The sequence below is a fragment of the Ischnura elegans genome, chromosome 9 (genome assembly GCF_921293095.1).
Source record: "Ischnura elegans chromosome 9, ioIscEleg1.1, whole genome shotgun sequence".
NCBI classification, from domain to species: domain Eukaryota; kingdom Metazoa; phylum Arthropoda; class Insecta; order Odonata; family Coenagrionidae; genus Ischnura; species Ischnura elegans.
Genome location: NC_060254.1, coordinates 33,934,981 through 33,957,089, shown reverse-complemented (window position 1 = coordinate 33,957,089; position 22,109 = coordinate 33,934,981). Strand labels below are relative to the sequence as shown.

The window sequence follows — 22,109 nt, the reverse complement described above, 5'->3', positions numbered from 1 at the left end:
AACTGAATATTTGATATCGAAGTTACTTTCAGTGGAAGGAGAGGATGTTTTTATAATTTTTTAAAATTACTGCCTAAAATGTCATTACTGCATTCGCTTAATGCAAAAATAATTTCTTATCCGCAAATTCTGCATAGTTTAACTGTCCTCAGATTAAGAAATATTCTGGAGAAGAGACATGAACAAGTAAATGCCTGTATGTAGGTATATAACAAATCCCAAGCAGGAGTGCCTTTACTTATTATTACATATAGGCCACCAATTCGGCCTTTAATTGGCCATAGCCAGCCTAATTAAGTTTTGGGGCCACTTACGCTTTGTATTGGTAAGCTTTAATGTAGAACTAGTTTTTCGCTGAAGTACTTTTCGGATTGAGGTCATGACCATTTCCAATTTTCAGACTTACAATGCGATATGAAATGGGATTAGTACCCAGTGCTGAACTGGGAATAAGAGCCTAAAGGAACATGCTGCTGGTTAAACCATCCCTAACAAAGAAGAAGAGGAGATGAACATTTATTTGGAGCCTAAATAGGGATAGTCAATTAAATCTCATAGGCAATGGCCAATGAATACAGCTGAATACAAGGTTAGTTACACAAGAATTGCATATTTCACCGCTGTTCATGCGGCAGGGTTAGAAATATTACACAAGGTTAGTTGTTGATTATGCCATTATGAATAATATCCCATTTGATAGATCAATTCAAGCATAGCATTGGGCATTGTAAAATATTTGTGTATCCAGAAGCATATGAAGGTGTGGTCACGTTATCAATATTTTTTAAGTTTTAATTAATTCAGGTGATGAATTAACAACATCACTGTCTTTTCAATGCAAGAAAATCATATCATAAAAGTCAAGCATAATCAAGGTTTTTGAGATCGTAAGAAAAAATATAAGGCTAAAATATTGTTATTTTTATACCAACCTATATGAAGCTTAACTATGATTAGTCTGATAATGGATTATCCAGGCTAGATCCATAAATTACATGCCACCGTTTGTAATTTAATACTTCTTTGGCTGTAGCTCGTCCCTCCTCCCCCAACAAGACAAAGGCATGAGAAATTCATGGATTCAGAGTATGAGGGTCAGTTCATTTTTTTGGGGTACAGAGGCACTATGAAGATTTTTTTGGAAGAGTGCCTGAAGGTACCAGATATCAGCTCAGAACCATTAGCCAACACTCTTCCCACCAGGTTTAGTTTTACGTGCATTAAAAATCTTTAATCAGATAGCACTTTTTTTTTTAAACTCATAACTATAGGAATGCAATTGAAGACAGAGTGAATTGAAGAAGAATTATTGATTGTGTGCACTCACTATTTTAATGGAGATCTGATTCATCATACTAGTGAGAAAGAAATGTTCTACATCCTCTGATGAGTGAGAAAAACCAAAATTTTAAGTTTACTCCTTAAAATTGAGAATTTGGCATTTACTTAGCTCCAGCTACATTCTAGGCCTACTTGGAAATAAGCGTTTTATATAGCATCACACAAACAGCCATCCATAGACGGATAGTCCATATTGACTTTCAGAATAAGAGAAAATGTTTGTTTACAGCATTAAAAATGCAAGTAACAATAAACTATGAGTAAAACTTGATTTCCTTATTAAAAAACTTCATTCCTCCATGGATCTGCAAAATTTAAACCACATACCTCGCATACAAGTACATAATTTTAAAAAAATAATGAAAAGAAATCACTTAATCATCCAAGGCCCTGAAATGGTAATCCCATACGAGGAGCACAAGAAGTGGCTTCCTTATTCGATATTTAGATAAAAATGGAACAAATATTTGAGAATTAAGAGGAAGAGTTCTCAGGTTTCTAGCCAGGTCCAAGGGTTGTTCAGCACCGAGTTTTGAGGGCGAAGTCTGCCATCACCTTCAGGGTGAATGGATTAAGCCAAAATGTGTCCGTCCTATATACCGTCGCATTGGGGTCAGGTGGGCTCTGATTGGTCGAGGGCCGGGCCAATGTGTGTCCTCTCTCCCTTCAGTTTTCTCAGGGCTGGTTTCCACACATTGCTCGGATGGAAGCCGCCGTCTTTGTTCACGTTTCTCTTCTCAGATCTGATTTTCATTGCCTCCTTGACGACACGGTCCCAGTAATTGTTGGCATGGCATATTATTTCTGTCTTGAAATTTCATCCGGTGTCCGTTTTCTAAGCTATGCTTGGCCACCGCAGACTTATTGGGTTAGCACAGTCTGATGCATCTCTCGTGTTCCTTCAGCCATTTTTCAACGGTGCATCTGGTCTCCCCAATGGACCACATATGCATACACACGGAATGCAATAGACTCCAGATGCCTTCAATCCCAATCTGTCCTTGGTGGTTCCGAGAAGGGCCTTTAGTTTTTCTGGTGGTTTGTCTCCACATTATGCCTTCTTAATATACTAGCAGTTTTGTTGGATATGGTAGAGACATATGGCAGGCAGGCCCTCGAAGTTGGTATCACTTCAGGCCTGTTCATTCACCCTCAAGACAATGGCAGACTTTACCCTCGAAACGTTGGTGCAGAAAAACCCTTGGATCCGGCTGGAAACCCGAGAACTCTTTCTCCAGTCTATTCGCCGGGAAAACCTTAGATCCTTCATTTGAGAATTAGTTTGAGAGAAAATTAATTTTAGCAACCATGTCCTGAGGCAAAAGATTTTTGGACATTTTGAGAATATTCCATGGAGTACCAATTATACATTTCAGTCAAGGAAAATTACTTATGAGGAATTTTTGCACACTGATGGGTGACTCTGTGAAGGAAAACAGCCAGCTATCCTTGGGTTTTTTCTTTGAATATGACTTGAAACCTGAAGGACTTGGTATTTTCAGTCAGTAATTTAATGCAAGAAATATCACAGCGGAAAAACTAATTTAATTTCATTCTAAAATGACTTACTCATGGATGCAAAAATTGATACGCTAGAAAAAGACTCACCAAAAGATAGAAGGTTCTTCAACTACAAAGGATTTTACCAAAGAAATGATGACAGGTAAAATAAAAAGTGTTGTTAGGTGTTTATTCTCGTTGTAATTAACATTTGCCAGCTTGAGTTGAAAAAAAATAGATTTGCTTCTTTTGTTACGATATCTTCTAATGGCTTGCTTACGTTAGCTGCAGCTAATCCTTAGGGACAAAAGAAGCGGAATAAAGTCGATGATATAAAATGCACTCACAGGTGAATGAATATATGTATCTGCTTCTCAAAAATTGAAATTATTCATAATTTACTTCATATAAAAACAATAATAAATGTAAAAAGATGTGATGCTTTCCCTTACTGCCTTGCTAAGGACCTTAACGCCAAGGACTTACACACCATGCCCTTCAACTCAAAACTACCTCCAATCCTGCCATACCAGCAACTAGGTAAAATCCTAGATGCATTACCAGCAGTTAAAAATAGCAGTCCTGTGGACGAATATATGGGTTTTGGGAAGCCAGGAGAAATTGGTGCAGACCAATTGTCTGCAGTTTGAAAGAGAAGTAGTCCACAATTCACCAATCAAATCTCTCTCTCTCTCCAAGACCTCATCTTACCATGTCTCTCCCCTCCTTAGTGACCAATTGCCTATCTGAGTTTCCTCTCACCCCATCTGGGAACTGATGTACACAGTATTGCAAAGAGGGAGCTGTTTCCATACTTGCTGTGATGCCTCCCCAACCATGTTTGACATATGAGAAGTGTTCTGGGATTTCCAGTCAACCTGGGCATTAGAGGGAAAAATTGGACAGAACATCAGCTATTCGTGGTACAACCAACCCAGTTTGCTGAAGGCTAAGTGTTACCTCATCCTACCGCCTTGAGCTCCCAGGCAGCTGCCCCATCCCCTAAAATTTCCCCTCTTCTCATGATGTAGGCACAACCTTCTCCTGAGAAAGTTCTCTCTTGCTCTGACAGCCATGAGCTAAGGATCTGTTTTTGATTGTAGTTGCTGTAAAACACCAAGTTATTTCTTGTAATGTGTAAGGTTTATATTTGCGAGTATTACTTTGTAATACATATTTTGAAATACTCATAATTATGCCTTTAAAATTTACTGATGAGAGTGCTGTTCAATGGTACCTAACTTTTCTTTGTCTTCGTGGAGTTTTTTCTTCATTTTGTTCACTGGCAGGCGGAAAGAGTTCTTTGGGCCAGGGAAAACATTTAAAACAAGGTTTTTGACATTGTTTCACCACAAAAAAACATTACTCTAATCTTGTTGGAATATACATAACAAAAAATACCAGTATAGCAATGACGTCAAATATTTGCTAAAAAACAGAGGATAAAGATTTATGACTAATTGTAAGACCTATACTGAATACCTATAAAATTAGGGGAGGAAAGCAATTATAAAACGTCTGAAGCTTAAACAATTTTAATCTTTCTAATGGGTACGTAACATTTGGGATGGATCGACATTTGTGCATAGCCACATGATTCGTAGAACAACAATAAATTTTGCAATCTCAAGCCCTTGGTGATTATCAATTAAAGCATAACGACTAAGAGTTCTAATTAGTCTTCGTACAATATCCGCCAGTCAGCAGTTAATTATCTGCATCAAACAAATTTATCTGCTTTGAACCTCCAATCTTCTTTTTCCTTACATATGATTACAATCATCAACTTACTTATATATCACTTACTTGCGAAGCACCAATGAGTATAAAATTTTCCTTTACATAAGATAGTCATATGAATTATCATTCCTTTGAATTCTGAATACTCCTGATGATGTGGAGATCAAAACATAAGTAGCAATGTACTTTCTATAAAAGGCGATTAATAAATTTATTTCTTGACCTGCTTTCTTCTATGTCTATTAAACAGGATGAAATCTCTTAGGATTTTCTCTCTTCCAGCCATTTGAAAACATCCATGTCTTTGATTACCATCAACAGTAAACAGATCAAGGTGAGACAATTTCAACAATCCAACATAATTAGTAATATTCACACACCAATGCCTGCCTCACTTTCTCACAAGTTTAAAAGTGATCCTTTAATTGAGAAGCATTTAGCACATTCTTATACACTCACAGAATCTTCGAAGCTACATAATTGGTGCGGCTTACTTTGAGGATAAAAAATTAAAACTATCAAATTGATGATAATTCACCACTGCAGAATATATCCCTTACATTTTAAAAAATATATAGTAGTTCAAAACTGTAGGAAGAGCATCATTGGCCTGAAACCTTTTAGTTAAAGGGACTAAAGCTATGCCCAGGTCCACCAAATATGTATGAACATCTTATAAAGAGGAATAAAATTCTTAAAGAATCAATGCATAACTCCCCAAAGCACCAAGACAAACACATAAGAAACCTGAATATGACCTCCAACTGAAAATATGTAATCCAACTAATAATGGAATTACAATTTTTTACATTTCAATCTGATATTACTATGTGCTCATACTTATTAAGACTTCTGAATAATGGCTCTAACCCTAACAACAACACTTCGATGTAAGAATCACGAATATTTCAATTTAAACCCACTCTCAAAATTCAGGTACATTTTATTAAAGACAGGAAGTAAATCATCCATTGAAGTAATTTGTTATTAACTATATGCCAGTGTTATATTCTTCATTATTTATTGAGTAAAGGGGTTACGAACCCATGCCGAAACTTCACTTATGAACATTGTTTGGCAGATGACAATTTTATTAAAAGTTTATGGATGCTCATGCAACTTTTACATCTTTCAGTACAATGCTAACAAAAAGAATTCTTTTCCTGATACTATCTGCAACACCACAGCATGACATAATTGTAAGCAAAATAATATAATTCGCTAGAGCATACCACTTCTCAACACTCATTGAGACAAAATATATGGCAACTTTGACATGAGATCTGTATGCTAAATGTTAATGAATGAAGAAAAACGTCTCACAACTTGGTTCCTGAAACCAATTCAAGGACCACTGATTCATCTACCAGACACAATTGCAAACCTCAAATAAATAATACAGAATGCAGCCCTAAACTTATCCATATGAGCAGGAGCCCTCGCAGAAATTATTATGCAAGCCAACACACAACTGAACATACATAAGCAAATCTGAGAAATACACTTCATAAAATAAAACTTCAAGAAAAAGGCAAACTTATTCACTGATCTACAGATAACGCTGCACAATATATCCACTGCAGATGAATACATTTTAATACTTCCTTTTCCAAAAATATAGCAGATACGTAGCATCAAATATTGTGTTTTCTATTATTTTTGGCATGCCTATAATACAAAGGAGTTAAGATCTCCGGCAATCCAAAGGAAGTATTTTTCATGAAAATTTCAGTCCTTACACTGTTAAGAAAATGGGAAACTAACATTACGTATTGCTACTGCTGGTTGCCAATTTTGATTGCTGTATGATCGAGGTTTTCCTCACAGGAACAGATTCCGGAGTGGGAATAGCTTCACCAGTGGCAAACGCAAGAACAGGAGGTACCCTAGCTTTAGCTGTTGGTGCTTTCTTTTGCTTGGCCATTTGGTAGTCGCCGGAATCAAAATATTTTTGCTGAAATAAAAAAATCATATTACACCAGTAAATTAAAAAAATATGTAGTCAACTAGAAAATCAAAAATACTTGGGAAGTTACTTACTCCTTTGGCAAGTCGTTTCTGTAAAAACCCAGAATGGCCCGTCATAGGTAGTACAGCTTTCGGATACTTAGTCTTCAATTTAGCTTCTTCAATTTTCTCCAGCTCTTGATTGGACAGGGGCTCCTAGAGATAATAAAATCGTAACTTTTTAGTCCTTGCGCGATTGACAACCCAATGTTACACTCCCTTACTTGGTTCCATGTCGTAATAGTGGTGAGCATGTTCTAAGTTTTTTTTAGAATTAACAAATAGTTAATCACCACAAGAACAAATTTAGCCCTGTCAGTTCAAATAGGCCAAAATTAAAAATTATAACTCTTAACGACTTCGCCTATCGTAAATAAGCTTGAGAAGACCACTACGGATGGGAATGACAACCTCCAATTTCATAACGTGGTTAATGTCTCAACGAGTCGAAAGGACAAGGTGATATTTCAAGTAACCATAACAGTAGACGGTAGTAGTATTTAAGAGGATGTCATATACAGTAGAATGCAGTGGAACTTACCTCGGGTTCATTCTCATTATTTTCCTCGCTTTCTTTAGATTCTCTTTCGCACTCCATTGTATCCTCAGGTTCGTTCGTTTTCACTTCTGCTTCTTCGGACATTTTTGGCAGTTTCGCAGTTACTTAATCTAGGTAAATACAGTAGAATGCGAACATGTATATGCTGACTCACAAGAAAGGTAAATTCAGCAAACAATCATGCAGAAACGGGCGGTTGCGAAGGTCCCTCACATTCACTCTATTCACTTGTCAAGGATGACATGAAAATAACAATGGCGGATAATGGCATTCTCTCGTGAAGTGTTTTTATTATTGAGTTTGTTGATGATTTTATGTCATTTATCGTGCCTACTACGTTTGAAATGTCGAATGGTGTGTCTTTTGGCTTATTTGGTAAGTTTCAGCTGAAATTTTACCATCAAAATTGCAAAGATCATAATTAAATTTTTTATGGTCGAAATATTTGAAACTATGAGAACCTGGTGGAAAAGAGTGTTTTGCAACCAGTGCGATCTCTTACGGGGCTTCCGGGTAACTTGCACTCTCACGCCATCTGAGAGAAGTATTGAAGTTGTAGGGGAGGTGAGAGAGGGAGGGGGAAGTAGGGGAGGGTTTTCGTGGAACTCACGTGGTCCCTGCGCCGTTATAACCACGTGACCACGTTTTGAATCTGTTCTCTTGGCAAGTTAGGAGCTCTCGTGATCCGTGTGATAAGTCTTTATTTTTATAAAGTGAAAATGAAGCACTACCGTAGTGTTTTGGAGTGTGGTGCCCATATTTCGGATGGGAGGTGGTGTACTGCCTTCTGCTTCGTATGTCAGTGTTAAAGCCAGTTCTCTGATTTATATTCAGTGCTCACGCGCCTGTTAATGCATTGGATTCACAACTGTCCTTTGCTGAAGTGTTTGTGTTGTGTTGAAGTGCCTCCGACTGTTGGTTTAATTGTCTTGCATGGTTATGCTGTGGTGTACTGCCTTTTGCTTCGTATGTTAGTGTTAAAGGTAATTATCTGATTGCTATTCAGTGCTCATGTTCCTATATTAATGCATTGCATTCACAACTGTCCTTTGCTGATAGTGTTGATTGCCTCTAACTGCGTGTTGGTTTAATTGTCTCGCTTGGTTATGCTGGGTTGTACTGCCATTGGCTTCATATGCAAGTGTTGCGGCGAGTTATCTGATAAGTATTCAGTGCTCACGTTCCTATTAATGCATTGCGTTCACAACTGTCCTTTGCTGATTGTGCTGAAGTGCCCCTGACTGTCAGTTGGTTTAATTTTCTTGTATGGTTATGCTGGGGTGTGCTGCCATTTGCTTCATATGCATGTGATAAGCAAGTTGTCTGATTGCTATTCGGTGCTCACGTTCCTATTAATACATTGCGTTCACAACTGTCCTTTGCTGATTGTGTTTAAGTGCCTCTGACTGCCTGTTGGTTTAATTGTCTTGCATGGTTATGCTGTGGTGTACTGCCTTTTGCTTCATATGCAAGTGTTGTGGCTAGTTATCTGATAACTATTCAGTGCTCACGTTCCTATTAATGCATTGCGTTCACAACTGTCCTTTGCTGATTGTGTTGATTGCCTCTAACTGCGTGTTGGTTTAATTGTCTTGCTTGGTTATGCTGGGTTGTACTGCCATTGGCTTCATATTCATTTGATAAGCAAGTTGTCACATTGCTATTCATTGCTCATGCCCATATTAATGCATTGCATTCACAACTGTCGTTTGCTCAATGTGTTCGAGTTAGCAATATTTCTTTCCTTATCCCTGAATGTGAGGTTATTTAAATGCCTTAGTATTTTTTCGTGCTTTATAAAATTGTTTCGAACGTAAGGCATTGAAGTGGTGATCTATTGTTTTTCAGTGATCTTTTTCAAATGTTAATGTTGCCTTGTTTTATAAATGTATTGCTGTTTTTTATCAATAAAAATGACTTAATGTTTAATTACCATTGTTTTTTTATTTAAAAGAAACAAAAAGTTTTGTTTTTCAGGAAATGCGAGTATTAATATTACTGTATATACTGGATGACATATTTGAATACCCAGTTTTGCCGCTAATTGTCAGTGCTGCCATCTATCGGCAGTCACGTACACTTTTTTCGGGCTGCCATCTATAAATATCACTGTACTACGTCGAGTAAGGAAAAAGCGGGGGGTGGGTAGGGGAGGCAAGGTACCTCCTCTTAACATGGCAGTTCGCAAAGCCTGGTGTTTTGCGTCCCGCATTCCTTGATGATAAGAAAAATTGCTAATACTGTTTGTATTAGTGGCATGTGTATCTATTCCTCGTAATGACCGCGAAAACAGTGAATATTTTCAAAGTGGGTCGTGAAATTTTTGATTTTAATTTCTCTCCTCAATGCGTGGTAACTGTTGGCTGATAATTTGTGAAGAACCCGACGAGAAACTATGATTGAGTGAATTTATTCAAATTTTTTCATTAGCCACCCGAGTACAAAAAAATCTTTTGTCCGTTCTCTTTCTTTTCATACCAGTTTTTGTGTTTGTTCTTCCTGCTCTAATGGATACTTATTTTTGCCATGCCTCTAGTGTGCAAATCTTGTTATCGATGACTTTTAATTAATTTGGATATTCTTGAGTGGCGTTTTTCTTTCCCTCACCCATTCTGAAAAACCTATTGTCTAGTTTACGTATCAATTTAACTGAATATGAAAGTAAGTATTAGATTGGTGTAATATCAGCTCTATTCGTGAATTAATTCTTAGGTTGAGAATGATGGACTGGCTGAGGTGTAATTGATAATCTGTAGGTTTCAGATTTATTCTGTTAGTGGAATTGACTGTGGTATACCTCTACTAGATATATCGGTATCTGTATCCTGTCCAGGAGTGGTTCGAAAATAATTCTAGTATTCTCTTAGCGAATTCTACCCTATACATAGTTGTTTTAATTGTTCGTCCTTGCCGAATGTCTGTCTATTGTTAACATCCACCCCGTTAGATTGTGAAAACACTGTGGCGATCAAATAGCCACTGATATTGCCATTCTTGTGGCAAGATGGAAATATTTCACTTTTTGTGAATTAATCTATAATTTCTCCTTTAATAGTTAATTTTTTAACTGATAAGCAGCAAGTCAATATCATTTGCATTCATCAAGCTGATTCTGCTGATTATGTCAATAGCAGGTGCTCAAGGGTTGTCCGTACATAATGATCTTTTTATGAAACAATTTGTTTTATTATTACCTTATTTTGGCACCCCCCAGTGATGCATTTCATGAATCCCAGCCCCTAAATTTTAACAGTTCACTATGCTCAATGAGGTTCTCCCCTTCCATGGTGAGCACCCCAGCCTTAAAAAGGAGAACATTTAAAGAGAATCACAATACGGTAGTGAAGCTATGCCGCATTGAGAAATATTGGATTAATTCTTGCTTTTTTTCAGTAATCAGTTGGTTTTATCTTTCATGTCATGTTCTCTGCAATATCATGCAGCACTCGCATGAGATGTCATAGTGTTGTTGCCAGAACCAAATTTGGAAAATTACCCATTTTAGCAGTCTTATTTATTTTTTTATACATACCATCCAGGTTGCACTAATACAAAAAATAAAGCTCATGAAACTGATTTCCTCAATATTATTCAAGTGTTTTGCCAGTAGCTTTGTTAGTTCAGTTAGCTTTGCATGGAAATTTTTTAAAATTATCGCAGCCTCTCTCTCCTGCCAACTTGATCTTTCCTCTCCAGTTCAGAATAAAGCCTACAATATTTTCATTCTATCTATGAATCTGATATTATTCCCTCCCCTCACTCATTTACTTAAAAATCTTCCCTCTAATACTGTTTGTGAAATCCCTTCCCTGCTCAATACTCACGATAATGAAACAGGAAGGTCTTTTTCTGTTATTCCATGTATGCTCCATTAATATCCATTCCTCTTACACTCCCTCCAAAATCACCTACAGTGATAAATGTACCATTTTAAATGTTAAATCACTGGCTTCTGACAAAAAATACAATTTCCACCTTAAATTTCATTATTTAGCCATTAATTTGACTTAAAAGTGTCGATTTTTTCATGTCGATTACTCGCTTAAGGTATATCGACTCCACACATTTTTTAAATTTTATAGTTAAAAAAACCGTTAAATCCATAACTAAACCAAGGAAACAATATAAGCAGGCAGTAATATTTAAAATAATATCTATAAAGCATGAACAATGTTAAACAGTCTCTAAAAGAGGCTTCGTGTGTAAGGAACTCAGGGACACCGACTTGCAAAATATATTGGGGGGGCCCAAACCAGGGACTTGCCCCGGTAAATTTTATAAGCAGTGAGTTTTAAGTTTTTTAAGCATTTTAGAAGAGTCATATGATCAACATTAGAACCCTTGTAACTCGAATCTCGATATCTGGGCACTCCTGGCACATTTTTTCCTCACACCCATAACGGATTTTTGAGGGGGCTCGGGCCCCCTCAAGCCCCACGGAGTCAGCGCCTATGAAGGAACTTAAAAGATAAGTAGGACGAATATATAAAAATATCCTGTTGAAAGTATTCAAGCATTATCATGAATGGGAATTCAAATTAGACGTTTTCTTAACATACTTATTCCCTGACAGTGGCGCCGACTCCATGGGCCCTGAGGGGGCCCAAGTCTCCTAAAAGATTTTTTATGGGAGTGAGGAAAAAATATGTCACGCTGATTTTCGCCGGAGTGACCAGTTATCGAGAGTCAAGTTTTTAGGGTTCTAATTTTGATCTTATTACTCTTCTAAAATGCTTTTAAAAACTTGAAAAGTCACTATTTATAAAATTTCCCAGGGCAAGGCCCCGCCAATATTTTTTTATATGTCAGCTTCCCTGTTCTCTGAAAGAGTGAAAGTGCAAAACTTTCGCACGGGTTACCTATAGTTATTATCATTATTACCCTCTGCATCTTTTTAGGTTGCTATGTGTACTTTCTTCTCTTCTGGATTTATTTTTTAATTTCCTCCATTATTTATGATTTCTTTATCCATCTCCTGTCAATGTATCCAATTGACTTTTCAGTTGTACTGGCTATTCCAGTGATAATCTTATCCCACCCTTACTATATTGCCTGCATTCCTACAGCTTCTGATGACGTTCTGCTCTGATTCCTGAAATTTCCTTCTCTCTTTCCCCTTCATTGCTTTTGAATTCCATTTTATCACCTTTCTGATTTTCCTCAGTCTTTCGAGTCCTGTATTGCATGTTATAAGCATTAGGTTGTGGTTTTAATGTGCATCTACCTCAGGGAAGCTGTGCAAGTTTTCCACACCATTCTTAAACCTCTGCCTTACAATGATGTAGTCTATCTCTATTAACTGGCTAAAGCACTCGAGCGGAAATCGGGGAATCCGGGTTCGTATCCTGGTCAAGGCGGATAATTTTTTCTCTGTGGATCTTTCGCACGATTGTGCATTACGGGTGACTCCCATATAAGTTGTCACCGTGGCTAATCCCAGTATATTTTAAACTATGTCTATTAACCCCATATCCTCTGTATTCCTTCATGGGTACTTCCACCCCTTATGATGATTGAACCATGTATTTGTGATAACTCGCTCGTCCTACAAAGTTTTACTCTAAAACTCCCCAGTTATTGTGCCTTCCTAATCATATCCCCCCTATTTTTTCCATTCCACGCTTCCCCAACTGAGGCATTTCAGTCCACTGTCACTGTTAGATATTTCCTCTAATCACTAACCCATTCTTCTGACCCATTATTTCTTTTATTATGTCCTCAAGCAGTTAGTACACCCCATCTCCTTCTTCCTCCCTGTGGATGCTAGTGGGGATGTGCATAGGGTGGTTTCCTATTATTTTTTAATTGCCTAAATCGAAAGATTATTACTCCTGGAGTACGTATTTCACGCTTTTAGATTTTTAAATGGCAATATCTATTTTTCGCAATAAAATGGAAAGTGAAAATTTTCAAGCGCGCGAAAACGCGACGCGTAAGTAGGAATGATGGGAAAAAGTCCGTGCAACGCATTTTTGGTTCCCCCTCCCGCCTTGTGACGTGACCTTGATCGAGGCTCTGAGCGCTGATAGGATGCAGGATGCTAGCGGGTAGCTGAGTACCTTGCTGGCTGGTAGCGCTTGGCTTAAAAAAGGTTTATTAATACCTTATCAAACGAAGAAAACTTTCCGACCTAAGCCAGTTTTAATAGGTGGTTATTAAGACTTGTTTCCCTGAGCTCTGTGTCTCATGCATGCATTGGTAACCTCAGACGATGTATAACTTCTATCCTCTCGTGTAGAAACTAGGTCCCTGTGACGTCACGTGGAGTGGAATCGCATGGGCGCCAATCTGGCCTTTTTCAAATGAGGATAAAATTCGACCCTTGCCATTCGTCAAAAACCGGTATTTCAAAAACCAAATAATTAGTGTATTATGAATACACTAATGGTGGGTAACGAATCGCAATCAATGCCTTTCGTTTTCTTTGATGAAGGAAACTACCCTATTGAACCACTTAAAGCATGGTGGGTCTCACCTCAATACATATCAAACTCCAGAATCCTATCACTTACCTACTAATATCAATCACTCTAATGCCAAGCTTCCTATTGTTGTAACAGCTATCCTTTATTGACTTTCCTCCCCACCACTATACATACTTTGTACCCATCATTCTAGCAGTCTCCACTGTCCTTCCACCTAAACTTACACAGTCTGAAAATGGGATATTCAGTTCCATTCTCATTATCTGGTGATGACAAGTCTCTGCAATGGTTTCAAATTATTATTTGATTAATTTTGTTACTCTATTGACAAGATTTTTTAAGATATCACTTTGAAAATTTCCTGCTAAAATTTACCAAATTAAATTTTTGGGGATTCATAGATAGTGCAATTATGGAGCAGATTATACTTCTGAAATTAGATTATAATAAAATTCTTGTTATAGTTGAAGTGTAACTACAAGAGAGAAAGAGGTAAAATGAATAGATACTTTTTATTCTAAGATCACTCATGACGATATTTGAAATTATACTTGTTTAAATAATATCTTTGTATAAAAATATTTTATTTGTATCTTATTTTAGCATTAGTAAATGTCAAATTTTAGTCATCATATTGTTGGCGGTCTAATCCAAATGTTCTGTTCAGCTCCAGAAGACTTTCAAGATACTCCACAAAACACTTGTCAAAAGCGTACATATTGTTAAAAACATAGGTCATATATATTCCAGCAGTGTTTGCAGTTGTTATTGAAGCTGTAGATCATATCTGATCATATTTCTAAGGTCAAGAGCAGTTATAACATACATACAATGCTTAATTTCAGCCTCGCTAGAATGACATTCTGGCATCTCTTTGGAAAATGGGTTGAGTAAAAAATTTAATCGTTTTTTTTAATGGTAACACACGATTCCTCATTGTAACTTTTAATACTAGTTCTTTAAAAAATCGGAAATTTGGGGGGTGGGGAATATATTTTAAAAATATTGCAGATTAAATGTGTTGGTATGCTTTCTGGTACCTATAAAAATTTTAGAAATTAAGAAATGCACCGTTAGGTATAGTAAGACTACGATATGTGCAACATTGCTTATTGGGGGTCTGGAATGCCATGCAAGTTAAAATTTTTATGCTTATATATTAAAATGAATCTATTTATAAGTAGTGTACTAAATTTTAATGATAATAAAGAATAGTAAGGTAGGTAGAAGGAGTATCTTAGAAAAGTTACATGGTATTTTTTGCACTTAAATATAGCAAAATTAAGATAGGACATTCAATCCTTTTTTACGCTTGTATTGTCTAACGCAAGTTGTTTGCTTTAAAATAAGTTATTAATCATGGCTTTATGACAGTTTGGTGGGGATATGGAAGGAACTATTTGATCCAAGGCGCGCTTTTTTTTGCTAAAATGCGGAAAAATTTAAATTCGCATGGTACACAAAAATTGTGTTTTTGGATAAACGGTCTTGGGGTGTGTAGTTTGAGGTGAAGAGGGAAATTTACATGGAAATATGAGACCCTAAGGGACACATTATTGTTGATATTAGGTGGAATTATTCCTTCAGGCTTAGGTGGGCGAAACATCGCTGTTTGCAAAAATTGAGTGCGCGAAAAGCATCAATGTTCGAAAATCCTAATTTACTCTTTAAAATTGTACCATTTTATAATTAGCATTACAGTACAGTTTGCATGGCACTTTTGAACTGGTTAAAATTACCTCGCTCTCACTGGCTTTTGATCAGTGCTGCTGCGAATAAATGAAACGGCCACGTTATGAAGCTTTAAAAATGCGAGGTAGGCGGGGAATCCCAACTCCGCAAAGGTATAAAAAGTTGAGGAACGTCAGACGCAGTCTCAGTCTATCGATTTGGGCGAAATGGCTTCGTCGGTGTACAGTCTGATTTTCTTCCTTTCTGTCGTGCTTAGCAATGTTTTACAGTTGTCTTCTTCGTACAAAGTGGAAAAGTATTCACTGCTGATGCCAAATGTTCGTCCGTCTGTCGTAAGTAGTGAATGTCATGTTTCTTTTCCTTGTTTAACGTCGCTCTTGTAATGATCGGTGTTGTTGGTTTATAAAGATATATTTTCAGTGTAATTTTTGCTCATCTATTTGATACCGCTGAAAGGTCTCGCACTGTTTATACGATCTTCATTTATTTTAAATTATTATACTCTATTTGTCACCTTGTTCCGCGTAGAAGGAATGATGATGCTTATGTATTACTCTTGGTTTTTAATTTATGGCGGTCTTTTCTTTCTGTATAGGAGATAAAATTTTCGTAGAAATTAGGTCGGTATAATTTTAAGACTTACAATGTGGTAAACTAAAGGGTGACATAGCATACGTGATAAGAAGGTGTCACAGTATGGTGTTCTTTGTGGATTCTCCACCACAGGAACTATGAGTTATTGTATTGTTAATCTTAACCTTTCGTGTTCTGTTACCGGTGTAATTTCTATTTTTTAAGAAATTCTGTTATATTTTCATCATGCTTCCATATCCAGTAGTTACCATCACCCTTGGGAGTGCTTGCCTCATAATATTTTATCATGACGATTGTTTAATTTCTGTCGCGCTTGTAGAATTTTCATTTCAGAGCAATTTGACTATTAATTAACCCGTTGGATTTCGAAATTCGCGATTTTGTGTAGTTTCAGTGGTAGAAATGTCGAAACATATTTAAAAAACATGAAATTTTACATGGTTATAATGCGGGCTGGAATTGTTAAGTTGAATGGCTGTTTCGCATGGAAACATTTTCCTTATGTATGTGCTCGAACTATTCAAAATTGATATAACACTCCGAATTTTTTCCTTCGAGGGGATGATTTGTTCTATGTTGTCGAAATTTGAGCGTCGCACCGTTGACGTCATAGGCGCTTCGTGCGTGGGTGTATCAATCAATGGGCCGGACTGGAGTTCACGAACCCCGACATCTGTTGCCGCGAAAAAATAATCTTTCATGATCAACAATGCTCGTGGGAACGCCCGTTGCGTAAATTAGTTAATGGCAATTCTACTGTCATTTTTGCGCTCGAATCGCGTTTTGCCTGCTTTAGATTTGTTGTATGATACCTCAGAATGTGTCTCCCCTTTCCGTACCCTCAAATTCAATCTGCGTATGACAACATATGGCACACGAGTAATACGTTTCAATCGTCGATACTTGATATTAGCGGGTTAGAAGCCAATAGGTACAAGTTATTTTCTTCGCTAAACAGAGTTTGGTGTAGAAAATGATAGAAAAAAAAAATATTTAAAAAATTTGTGGCCAAGGAATACAAGTGAGTCTGTCCTGAGGTGAAATGGAATGGAAAGTCAAATGCACTACTAAACATCTAATTGATCTCGTTTGTTTTGTATACCTAATTTCTATCTCTGTCAAGAAAAGATAATCACTTGTAACCATTGGCTTCTCCCCCTCTTACATGTACTTCACCTTATGTTCAAATTTTATGTATAAGCATGGATATTCAACCTGGCATATTATGTGTAAGATAGGAGTTTTAGTTTAGACCGTTGGCAGAAAAAAAATCGGGAGAGTTTTTGCAGGAGGGGATGTATTTACTTAGGGTAGTTCTCTTGGAGGGGCACACCGAAAACATCGGGGGTTGAACCTATTGACCCCCCTCCTTCTGATTGCTATGGTATTTATTTGAGTTGATGTATATTTTCATTGCAACCAAAACCACGATGACGATGAACCTAGATAATAATACTTCTAATTGAAGGGCGACATGCTTCTCTATTCCTAATCCCAATATTGCATCCCTTAGTGCCTTTGCTTTTTCTGAATCCGAATTGGTCCTCATTCAAGTACTCTTCTGCTCTTCGTTTTATTATTCTGAAGATGATCCTTGTCTGTAGACGAGGGGACACGTAGCATCAAAATATAAAGCGATTTTTGAATTAAGACATGCATTTCAAATATGCAATAGAGGCATTTTCACTTCTCATATCAGTGTCTAGATAACTGAGGTGGCAGTTGAGTGGAGAAGGTGAATTTACAGCTGTCAAGATTCCCCCATTTATCTTCAAGGCCAGTGGCTTTAACCAGTCACGTATCGATAGAGGGAATTTGGGCCCCCCTCCGAAATTTTTTCCCTTCTGGTGTATACCCTCAATACATCTGCTGAGGAGAAAACTAGCCCAGGCTTAACTATTCTCTGCCACTCCATTTTTCGATATACATTTACATTTTATAATTTTTGCCAATAATCTACGATGGGTGTGACTTTCAGAGCTATGCGAACGAAATATTTAGCTGATATAATGAAATGCGGACGAAATTGCAAGAAAATACCAATATTGGCAACCCGCATAACACCTAAGTAATCACAGAAGCCAATTTCTGTCTACCTGTTTATTTTATTTTTTATTTCTCACACCACCGAAAACAGCACTATTCGGCCTTTACAACGGGGTTGATAACATTTAACAATCACTGAAAGACATCCTTGCCCTGGATAAGGGTAACTTACCCAGGCGGGACTCGAACTCGCGACCTTCGGTTTGGCTGGCGAGGACTTTACCCCGCCGCGGCGGCGCCCCCCAGGGTGGAGGCGCGCCGCCACCCAGGCCGGCATGCTGTTCTGCCTGTTTTGAATATTATCTAGGAATCGTACAGTGTCTAAATTTGACCCTGTGGACATTGGTTTCTCCTTAAGGTTTATATTCGCGAGCTCATTGAGAGTACCAATGGAAATGTGAATTCTGCTGAACTAGTCACCGGAACAGTACTGTATTCTCGTTTGATATCCTCATATGTTTTATATTAATTAGGCTGGGAGCCGGAGGAGACTCTGAGGCTGTGTGCAAGGCTTTTATTGCTTGAGCTATCAGGAATATATACCTTACTGATCGACAAAATCATTTTAGAACCCAGCTAGATTTCTGGGTCCGACTGAAGAGATAAATTAAGAGATATATTTACGGAATGAGAAAGTTTAGGAATTCGTGTTTCCCTGAAAAATAAAATACTTAAATAGTTGTTATTCGGAACTCAGTTTCAAAAGTTCCTTTTCCTGTTTTGTTAACGACTCGTGTCCAAACGCCCCGCCCCACACGCCTATTGACGGGGCGGCGGGATAGTATATGTGGAGATAAATTGGTTGTATTACTTCCAAAAACAGAAAAATAATCTTCACAAATAATTTACAGGCTTTTTTTTACATCCAAGGGAAGGTTTAGGTAGCCTCTAAGAAATATCAGTGGCGAGGATACCGTCCCAGAATTTATAGCTGCTTATTCCTTTTTCTTTATTTATTCAATCCAAAAACAGCACAAGGCCAATTACAGAGGACTACAATTACCGGACTTTTTAACAGAACAGTACAAACAATTATTATTACTTAGTAATTTTATAATGTAGATCTATCTGCTGTTTGTATACACAATCGTATCAAAATTGCAAGATAAATACGGATAATTCTGAGGGTGAGCCCCTCGGGTGATAACTCATTCACTGTCCGCTCTGTAGGGGTCTTGGTGGTAGCAGGGTTTTTACGTGTTGTTACGAGACCAACGATGTGAGATTGCCTTCCGTATTTGGTGGAAGGAATGTTTCAAATGTGCTCGAGCACAGATGAGTGTCCAGGTGGCATTCCGAAACCCAGATATTCGCATCTACTTTTATGTTTTCGTGTAAGTTTCGGATACCAATAAGCGGCGATATTCAGCCCGACATCCACTTAGTATTCGTCGAACTAAGTTTTCACGGCGGCATTGAAGTATCCTCCACAAATTTGGAGGTATGTATTTTTCTCCTCGTCTAGATTTTGTAGTCAGTGGTGTTATGATGCCGGAACACCGTTTCGGCACTGGTTAAGAAAAGACATAATAGTCAAATAAATAATCTTTATGGATTTTGGTGGCTCAAAATTTCTAATGTATACATTCGTAAGCTAAGAAAAAAATTTTGGTAATAAAATGTAAATAACAACTTGTAGTAAAAAAAAACACCCAGAGTCAGGCGCGCAGCAAGGAATTAAGGCTAGGGGGGGAGGTTTTAGGCGCAACTGATAGTGGGGCAATACGGGAGGTGCGGGTGCCCTCCCCCAGAATTTTTTTAAGATAAATGGCTCCAAATGGCAAGTTTTGCGGTTTTCTGAGGGATATTCTTTTAATCCTGACACTATTGTATAAGTAATATTTATCCATTTTAGTAAAACGTATTAAATTTTAAAATTTCTCTGAGGTCAGGGGGGTTTATCCCCAAAACCCCCCTTGCTGCGCCACTGCTCAGGGTAACATTTCACCTGTAAAAAAGTTAAGGAAAGTGCGTTTCGCCACTGCTAATTTTGCCATAACACCACTGATAGTAGTTCAAGTACATCTATATACTACCCCGCAAGCCCCCTAAAAGGGCGTGTGGCAGGGGGTGTTAGGACACCAGCCGTATACACTTAAAAAGGAAATGTTCTTGCGAAATCACTCCTAGAAGTCCTTTATGGTTCGGGGAAAAAACGAAATCCCATATCTATCCGTTCGGCAAAACATCTCTCTTAAATTATCGCTTTTGTCGGACCTGGAAATATAATGGGGTTCTAATATGATGTTCTCCGTGACGCTCTTAAAGATATCCATTCTCAATTGCTTGAAGCCTTGCGCGGAAACTCCCGAGTCTCTAGCGACTCCAAACCTAATTCGTTTAACATCAGTGTAACGCTTTATAGTACCGCAATCCTATGATTGCTGTCCTGCAGCCCTCCTTTCTTCTTTTCCTAAGGTGCCTTTCTAGTTCCGTGATGTTCTTCTTTATTATGCCCATCTGCATCCATCCTTAATTCGTATCTCTCGGCATTCCTCTGTGGACTTTTCGTTCCGCATATTTTTCCTCCATTAATTTCTCACGCGATCACTGTTTCTAATGACATAGCTCATCCACCGCGTCCTTCTCTAGCGTATGGTGCTTCATATTTCCCGTCTTATTTTCTTCGGTACCTCTAGTTTCCCACCTTATCCGTCCGTTTGTTCGACAGCACCCGCTGCCAGCACCAGGTCTCGAAGGTTTCTTTTATTTTATGATCAGCTTTTCCAGTGGTTCATGTGTCTGACCCTTAGAGTGCTACTGCCGTCACCAACGTTATCAAATACTGTAATCTGGAGACGCAAGACTAGTACATGGAGTTATCGAGCACTTTTATGGGTACTCGAATACATTGAGCACGCCAGTAGGCGTTGAAAAAAATCCAGCATTGGTCTCCAACTGCTCGAAGAGTGATAGCATTTTGTTGATCATAGGGGCGGTTTAAGGTCGTTGTTGTAGGGAACCCCGCGGGCGATGATGGCGGTTGTGATCACTTCTTAGCGCCAGGAAGGTATATAATCCTTGCCGACAGCACGGGGAAAATATCCTCCGAAATTGAGTGGAACATGAAACTCATCGGATTCCCATAGCCGTACAACCATGATGAATAACTTGTTTTAAAGCAGAGACTTTTCGCAAGGCATAATAAGTGTAAAAATGTATTGAATGTCCTTTCCTGCCACTGTAATAGAGGTTATTTCGTATGCCAACAGTACTTCTTACTTTTCATGTTTTTTTACGAAGATAGGTTGGCAATGAGCTGGAGAGGGGGTAGTCTGGGGCTTCCGTCCCCCCCGATATTTTATTTCTTATGGCCACTGCCCGAGATTCATCTGCTTAAGAGACCATCAGCAGTCATCTATCCTGTGACTCTCCATTTTTCGATGTAGTCAAATTTCATAATAACTGCTCAACTGCTCATAACCAACGATTAATGGGACTGTCTGCATTGTGCAAGTGAATTGTGCAGCTGACTTAATGATAGGTATGTTTTTCCGATGCAAGCGACAACAAAATGTCAGTGTAGGCAACCTGTGTAACTCCCTAGCTTCGCCCGAAGCAAATTTCTGGCTTCGTGCGTGTAGACTGGAAAACTCGCGAACAATGAAAGCGGGAAAAAATATAATCTCCAAAGCTATCCTTCACTCTTACAATTAGCCTAGCTCATGGCGAGTTGTCATCTATTATCCATTTCCGAGAATACAAATCAATCTAAATACCGAGTTATTTATTTTGTCCAACTTTAATTGGCATTCGGATTATCCTATTTTCGTGTGTCACGTGTCCTCTGATTTTTTCTACCTATTTAAAGTTTTTTGAATAGGTTCTGGGTCTCATATCCTAAATTTTCTCGTAATAGCATAATATTAACTTCTGCCGCCAGAGCCCGAATGTTTGTCTTTTTTAATCAGTTGGATTTTGGGAACAAACGCCTACGTAGAATAATAACTACGACCATTTAGGTAAAAAACAACGATTACTGTAAATTTCAGGATTATAAAAACGAAATATGTTCCTTAATGAATGAAATTTATGGCTTTTTGATGCATTTGAATGTACACAAAATTTATCAGTTTAAGCGACCCCATACGCAACCCAAGCACGATAGAAGTGAATTTATGGCTCCGTGCCTAATGTTTTGAATGAGACGTCACAGCGTACATTATTCATGTTAAAGTCGCTCGATTCGTTTTAAGCTCTCCCGT

At 37.9% G+C, this 22,109-nt stretch overlaps 2 protein-coding genes across 3 annotated transcripts in view; one reads left to right on the top strand and one right to left on the bottom strand.

Moving 5' to 3' along the window:
• Nucleotides 1-4,360: 4,360 nt before the first annotated feature.
• LOC124165923 (cAMP-regulated phosphoprotein 19) lies at nucleotides 4,361-7,316 on the bottom strand. The gene is made up of 3 exons (XM_046543459.1): nucleotides 7,130-7,316; nucleotides 6,622-6,744; nucleotides 4,361-6,535 (listed from the first exon to the last, which is right to left on the bottom strand). The coding sequence occupies exons 1-3, from the start codon at nucleotides 7,229-7,231 to the stop codon at nucleotides 6,347-6,349; spliced, it is 414 nt and encodes a 137-aa protein (XP_046399415.1). The 5' UTR covers nucleotides 7,232-7,316; the 3' UTR covers nucleotides 4,361-6,346.
• Nucleotides 7,317-7,411: 95 nt separating this feature from the next.
• Nucleotides 7,412-22,109, top strand: part of LOC124165922 (peptidylglycine alpha-hydroxylating monooxygenase) — a 43,987-nt gene continuing 29,289 nt past the window's right edge. Inside the window, exon 1 of one of the 2 annotated variants that reach the window (XM_046543457.1) lies at nucleotides 7,412-7,522. In XM_046543457.1, coding sequence (XP_046399413.1) covers nucleotides 7,412-7,522 — 111 coding nt within the window. Of the gene's footprint in view, nucleotides 7,523-15,441; nucleotides 15,597-22,109 lie in introns of those variants that run through there. The other variant, XM_046543456.1, reaches the window with a different exon arrangement.

Bases quoted from the DNA above. Each gene is read 5' to 3' on its own strand.
- LOC124165923 (XM_046543459.1), bottom strand. From the start codon at position 7,231: ATGTCCGAAGAAGCAGAAGTGAAAACGAACGAACCTGAGGATACAATG. The intron at 6,745-7,129 runs GTAAGTTCCACT...TATTATCTCTAG, and splicing joins ATAATGAGAATGAACCCGAG to GAGCCCCTGTCCAATCAAGA. The intron at 6,536-6,621 runs GTAAGTAACTTC...TTTTTATTTCAG, and splicing joins AGAAACGACTTGCCAAAGGA to CAAAAATATTTTGATTCCGG.